The sequence below is a fragment of the Crocodylus siamensis genome, chromosome 10 (genome assembly GCF_052110815.1).
Source record: "Crocodylus siamensis isolate JL-2025a chromosome 10, ASM5211081v1, whole genome shotgun sequence".
In the NCBI taxonomy this organism is placed as follows: Eukaryota; Metazoa; Chordata; order Crocodylia; family Crocodylidae; genus Crocodylus; species Crocodylus siamensis.
The window spans coordinates 11697834-11704687 of record NC_143404.1 but is presented as its reverse complement, the minus strand read 5'-3'; the positions used below and the strand labels follow the sequence as shown (position 1 = coordinate 11704687).

The 6854-nt window shown below is 46.6% G+C and overlaps 1 protein-coding gene and 1 long non-coding RNA gene across 4 annotated transcripts in view; one reads left to right on the top strand and one right to left on the bottom strand.

Moving 5' to 3' along the window:
- Positions 1-860: 860 nt before the first annotated feature.
- On the bottom strand, positions 861-5243 carry LOC149856228 (uncharacterized). The gene is made up of 3 exons (XR_016444409.1): positions 5080-5243; positions 1884-2117; positions 861-1053 (listed from the first exon to the last, which is right to left on the bottom strand). It is a non-coding gene; the product is annotated as an uncharacterized LOC149856228 (long non-coding RNA).
- Positions 5244-5308: 65 nt separating this feature from the next.
- Positions 5309-6854, top strand: part of FNIP1 (folliculin interacting protein 1) — a 90928-nt gene continuing 89382 nt past the window's right edge. Inside the window, exon 1 of one of the 3 annotated variants that reach the window (XR_016444408.1) lies at positions 5309-5512. Coding sequence is in view for 2 of the 3 variants with exons in the window: in XM_090064405.1 (XP_089920531.1) it covers positions 5424-5512 (89 nt within the window). In the remaining variant the exon portion in view is untranslated. The remainder of the gene's footprint in view (positions 5513-6854) is intronic. The other 2 variants (XM_090064405.1, XM_090064410.1) reach the window with 2 other exon arrangements.

Sequence of the window (6854 nt, the reverse complement as noted above, 5' to 3'; positions counted from 1 at the left end):
ACTTGACAAGGTCGCTGCATTATTAGATTCCCGTCTGCTGGAACCTGGGACACTTCTCTGCTGTTGACACAAACACGGCAGCATAGTCTAAATGACATACTGCTGATTTCATCCAGGAATCATCTGCATGATGCAGCTCTTCGTGGTGTCAGTTTAAACTCAGCATTGCGTTAGATGTAGCAGAAACTTATTTGTGCCAGTCAAAAGTCCTGATTTCAAATTACAGACTCAAGGCTTTGGCTGTTAGACCTTCCTAGGACCAAAGAGTGGGTAGTAAATGTCCTTTAAGTCTTGGGTCGGTTATATGAAACCTATTCTTTTTGTCCTGCCCCCTCAAGCACATGCTACATTGATGGGAGATCTTTTCAGCACATTATACATTTTTTTTTCCTTTTAAAAAAGAAGAACCTTAGTAACTTGAATCCCCAGAATCGGACAAAGCAATCATGACAAGCAGCAGTAGATGTCACTTCACGTAGGAGTCTTTTTGTAAGAAAAGTCCTTTAAAAACACTATAAGGTGCTTTTCTAAACACTTGAGAATTGATTTATATTTGTTATAATTTATTTCTTTAGAAATCAGAATTTTGTGAGGACTTTGAATCTCAAAGATCAGTTTTTACCTATGTCCAGCTATAACCAGTAAATAGCAAAGGACCTGATAGAACTCTGTTGATTTCAAATGCCTAAATAAAAAGGTTAAAATGAAGCCACTGTAAAAGTTGTTTCCTGCTTATGCAGTAATGGAACACATTCTTGTGATAACTTTATGCTGAGGCCAATTCCCATTATGCCAGTTGCTACTAATCATAAGTTCCTATTAAAAAAAATAAAATTGTACGCGTGGGAAGATTCGAACAACTGATAAGTTTAATTAGTCTGGCTCCTTGATTGAATTCTCCATTTTGTTTCAGCTATGCATCTGGTAAGACTTGCAGGGGAATGCATTTCACCATACTTTATTTTTCATACTAACTTGTTTTTTGAAGTAATGCGATGTCCAAGAGCTGCAGTCAAAAACGAAGACCCCATTGTGCCAGGCATTTCACAAACCCTGAGTAAAAGATGTTCAAAGAAGTTACCAGTGCAAGTACAAGACAAGAGAAAACAGGCTGATAGAGACTGACAACAGAAGACAAGCAGTAGTTATAGCACATCAAAGGCCCATGCGTTGTCCAGTTTTTTTGCAGGCTTTACTGTAAACGAGAGTAGAGAGAGAACGTTGAGCCTGTCTATGAGGAGCATTTCCAGGCATGAAGAACAGTGAGAAAATATGAATGTGCTTGCTTGAAAATCAAGCAAGTCAATGATGGGGCCAACATCATAGGCCAACTGGAAGTGAGAGTCAACTTCTCAGCACAGAATGAGACGGGGACAGACAGGGATTTGCACCTGGAATGGGCAGGCAAATAACATGTGTTTGCAATCAAGACTGTAATCTCATGCAAATGTCATTAGAAGCAGAAGAATGAGTGAACTACAGTGTTGAGAGAAGTTCTATAAGCAGCCCTACTCTCTAAGGCTGGAGATACCAGCATAAAATTTGACAGACAACAAACACAAAAAATTGTCCAATAACGCAGTTTCTTGTTATGGGCAGTCACTCATTTGCCCGGAATTTGCAGGACTGGGGAAGGGAGAGGGATTTGGGACTGTTTAGCCTAGAAAAAAGACTTTGGGGGGATTTGGTGACAGCTTACAAATATATCCGTGGAGAGCATCAGGGGCGAGGCGAACAGCTATTCACCAAAGCACCCCAGGGGAAAACCAGGAGCAATGGTCTCTCACTCCTAGAAGGTTTCAGACTGGGTATAAGGAAAAACCTCGTGGTTCATGTGACCAGACTCTGGAATAGACTCAATGGGGGTGGGTACAGGCACCTACCTTGAAGATCTTCAGAAGGAGACTGGATGCACAGCTTGGTGGGTTATTACATCTGTCAGCCTTTCCTCGTATGGCTTGCACTTTAGGCCTCTAATCGTATGAGTGGCTCTTCTCTGCCTGCCCAGATGATCTCACAAGGTCCCTTTCAGGCCAAAACTTCTGTGAATCTGTGGTTGAAATGTTTCTTTTCCCTCCAAATACTTGCACTTCTGTAATAATCTTCTTTCCTTGACTCTAATGGAGAGTTTTATTACATGCAGTCAGTTGCCAGGCCAGCTGTTTCTGTACCCAGAGATGGAAATTCTATTCATGCAACAATGTCTGCTCTTGTTCTGTTTGGTTTTTGTCAGAGATTAGGCATTTCCCCGTTTCTTTGTCTTCTGGTAAAAGTGACTGCATTAAATTTCAGTGAAAGTGGAAAATTGTTCTTCAGTACCAGTGGGTAAAGGTTATCGGTCACAGTCTTACATGGATACTGCTTAACAGATTAACTGTGCGGCAGTTCTTATTCAGTGAAGTTAATGGGACGGCTCCATAAATTTTGGCCTAAAATATCTCTCTGAATTAATGTAGTGGAGCCATTTCAAATGAGTCATGTAAGAGCTACACTAAAATGACTGAATTGCTGGAAAATGCATATTTTAACTATTTTTATTAATATAGCATATACTAGATATGTTTGGCTTAATACTTATTACATCTTTATAAGCAAACTAGCTAATTGTCCATAAGAAGGACGGATTTCAGAGAGTGTTTATATAGCCCCCCCTTCACCCCTGCTTACCCTTTGGGGCTGGCCAGGTAAAAACTCCCTCCACTGCCACCACGTCATCCTCCAGCCTCTGGCACAGGGGCTCCCTCCCCCACCAGCCTCCGCCTTGTGGAGGGGCTTCTCCCCACTCCCCTCCTTCCCTCTCCGTCTCCTCCCCCTCCCTGCTGGCTGTTATCGGGGCCGGGGAGGATGGAGGGGAGACACCACCACTGTGATCCCTCTTCCCTTCCTGCTTCCCTCCCTCCCTTCCTTCCCTGCTGCCTGGCCCTGACAACAGCCACCATGACTCTCCCCTTTGCCTCCCCCTGCCCCGTGCCTGCCTGAGCCCGTGCAGCCTCCCTCCCTCCCTCCCTGCCAGCTCCCCATCCCTGCCAGCTATTGTCAGGGCCTCCTTCCTGCTCCCCTTCCTTCAATATTAGAATTGAAGGCCAGATGATTCTTATAATCTAAAAATTAAATTACAAAGCCTGGTTTCGATTATAGGTATTCATAGATGGAAGAAAAAGTTCTCCCCCTCTCCCCCATTATTTCTCTGAGTATTATGGGGTCTTTGTGCCACCAACTTTTATACGTAATAAAGCTTATTGTGTATAGGTGGATATTTCCTTATATCGTAGTCCTGTAAAGGCTGAGGATGTCTTAGGCCGCAAACCTGTATGTCTGAATAGACAGAACCAGTGAATCAAGAGCCATTGTCTGGGTGTGGCAGTTTGCCTACAGGTAGCTACTTATAAAAAGAGGCCTTTATTAGACTTAATCTTTCATTAGCAATCTTCAGTGATCTTAGTAAAGGCCCACTGAAGCAATTTTTAGTTTGCAGAGGAGGGGAGATGCAAAATTAGTTTTAAATGATGGCAGGTGCTTCTCCTGAGCCCCTCTGTCAGGTTTCACAAGGATTTTTGGAAATATAAATGAGTGTGTGGGAATATATGTACATATATACATATACACACATATTACTCTATCTCTACATTATATACACACACATACACACAAAGATTTGTATAATTATATACACACATATTATATATACATGTGTGTAATTATACAAATTTTAGTGTATATATACTACATATAGTGTATATGTATACTTGTACATGATATATATGTATATATATTTCCATAATCATGTATATTCAAGTCTGTCTAATTTAGTTGGTCTAATAAAAATCTCACATTTACCCAAGGCAGACAAGTTTCTTTGTGTAAATCTGATATATTTTATTAGACCAACTCAAATACTTGGAAAAAGTTTTCTTTGCAAACTTTCAGGTACAAAGACCCTTTGTCAGGCTGAGGAAGCAGTCGTTCTGTGCTTTTCCTGGATGGCATTTTACCCAGAGAACTTTGTCTGCCTATATTCAAGTCTATATTTTCACATGTATACACACATCTACAACTGTGTATATATTTGTATACAAGTTTCCCTCACTTTATGCTGTACATGCGTTCCTGGAAAATGGAGCTTAACTTGAGTTCACATATAGGGAACCTATTTTACAATGTAACAAATAGGGATATGGTCCAAGACCTCAATTGTACTGACCCCCAGACCCATTTCTACCACGTTTACAAGACCATTTTGGTACTCACCAACACAGACAATGCACACAAGCACAAGGTGGTGGTGAACGTTCAGTTGGTATGAAGAGATGGTGGTGAAGGCTTCATTGATGGATCAGGGAGAGGGGTAGGAGATAAGCTAGTGTATGGGTGACTAGTGCCTCCCAAGTCTGGGGGGGGCACCAGCGGGGCACAACTGGGGGGGGTCCCCCAGTGGCCAGCTGGTGACTGGGGGAGGGGATGGTACCCCAGCAGCTGGTCTCTGAGTGCGCTGGCAGCAGAAATGTTGGCACTTCCACATGTGGTACCATGGTGGTGGAAGTGCTAGCACTTCTGCTGCTGACGTGATGCCAGCGAAGCCAAATTCAGGAGAAGTGTGAGCCGTCCATGCTCAGCTACCAGCTGGAGCAGTTGCTGCTGGGGGGGCATGTGCCCTCCTGGCAACTACAGAAATGCGTGTCGCAGACGAGTGAGGAGCAGTGATGTGGGCGACTGGTCCCTCCTGAGTCTGGGGGGGAGCACCAGATCACCAACGGGAGAGGGTCCCCCTGCAGCCAATAGCAGACCAGCAGGATTGCCCAGGGGCCAAGTGTGAAACCATCAGTGGTGAAACTGGATGTACACTTCTGGTTTCACAGTTGGTGCTCCCAGCGGGTGCACAGCCAACCTCAGGGGGCACCCGTCCACTCTCTACGTGTTGCCAAGCAGCACACATCCACTTACGAGAGTCGATTTTGGTGTGCCCCACCCAAAGCAACTACTGCAGGCTTCCACCCCACTGCTCGCCTAAGAGTATAACGAATGTTTGGTATAAAAAGGCTCCTGGGGTGAGAGCGAATCAGCACGTACATACATACATACCCGTCTGTACAAACAGGCTGACATTCCCACAGCCCGGCAGGACTCGGGGTGGTGCAGACAGAGCCCCTGGGGGCGAAGGCGAGGGGAGCACGCACCTTTACAAGCAGAGGCAGCAGCAGCAGCACCTGGCTGAGTGCGGAGGCCCCTTTCCCGCGCTGGGAGGCGGGGGCGGGGCCTGGGGGTGAGGGCGGGGCAGAGCCGTGGCTCCTCCCCCTTGGCCCTGCCCCCCGCCTCCCGCTGGCGGCGCCGAGTGACTCAGGCTCGTCATATGACCGCGGCCCCGAATGGAGTCGGGCTCGCTGGAGTAGCCGCCGACGCCGCCCCGGGGCCGGGTGCGTCCCGCCATGTCCCCCACGCTCTTCCAGAAGCTCTTCAGCAAGAAGCTCGGGTCGGGCTCGCTCGCCCGCGACCCCCGCGACGACTGTGTCTTCAGGTACCGCTGCCCTCCTCCGCCGCCGGGTCTCGGCTCCCCCCGCCCCGGGGATGCGCCTCCCGTGAGGGGCCGTGGAGACGCCATTCCTCGGGCAGAGCCACCTCCGGGCAGGGGGATCGCGGGGGCTGGGGGAGGAGGCGGCTGTCCGGGTTGAGCCACCTCAGGAGGCAGAGGCGAAGTGGGGAGAAACCCTCTCGCTCCTCCGGGGGCTCGGCGGGGCTCGACGCTTCCTTACCCCCCTTGAAGTGAAAAGGCAGGCTGTGACCTAAAACTGCTCCAGAGATGAGTTGAAACGATGGGTCAGGGAAAAAGTTTCTTCTTTGCAGGGCTCCCCTCCCAGAGCAGAGTTGCGTGTGAAGAAAATTAGGAGAGGGAGGCTTAGCAAACTTTTTTTTTCTTCAGTTGACAGCGTGGTTTTGTAACTGAACAAAACGGATTTTTTTTTTCTTTTTCTGGCATGGGTAATGCGCTCCCCTGTTTTTGGCGTGTGGGAACGTCTCCTCCCTGTTTGATCGTTGTCTCTTTTCTGACTTGTGTTCTCTGAGGTGACGCAGGGTGAGCGGTTCTCTAACCGCTGGTGAGCAGGAGGCTGGACTGATTTCTTTCTGAATCGTTCCACGTTGCTTTCGTTGCTTCAGCACCTCACAGTTTTCACTGCGAAGCAAATCCGCTGTGTTCCCATAATCTTACAAAAGTTGGTGGAAAAGATTGGAAATAACATAGGATCGACTGCAATGGCTGTCAGCCTGTAGCCGACTTCCTGACCCCTTGGGTGGGGGGCTGCACCCCATGATACTAGGAGGTTGCTTGCAGCCTTAAAGTCTGTGAAATCTACCTTGAAGGGAGCTTGTCATAGTTGCCAAAGCATCTCCACACCATTTTTCCTTCAGAGTGGTTCCCATCCTTTACTGACTTGCTGGATGGGCCACAGTACCTTGTTAAAAGAAGTGGCTCAGTGTCACTCTAATACCTGGCACCTAAGTTGGTCAGCTGGGAAAAGGCTGTTTCTTGCTCTGCCAACACACTTCTTAGGGATAAATATTATATTCTTTCTTTTAAATTTAGTGTATAACTCACCAGCTTTCATCCCTACTGCTGAGGAAGGTGACAGTTGTATGTATGTTAAGAAAAAAGAAAAGAGCATAAGAGAAACGTTATACTCGGGCTTCTTCCTTATAAATAAAGTTGTTTTGTTTTTTTTGTTTGCTGTTGGGTTTTGTTTTGTTTTGGTTTTTTTTACCCAAACTGGGTATGCATCTGAAAAATGACCCTTGCTCCTTTTTCCCCCTCAAATACAATTACAGATGTTTATATGAAAGATCAGATGCTCAGGTTAAGTTGT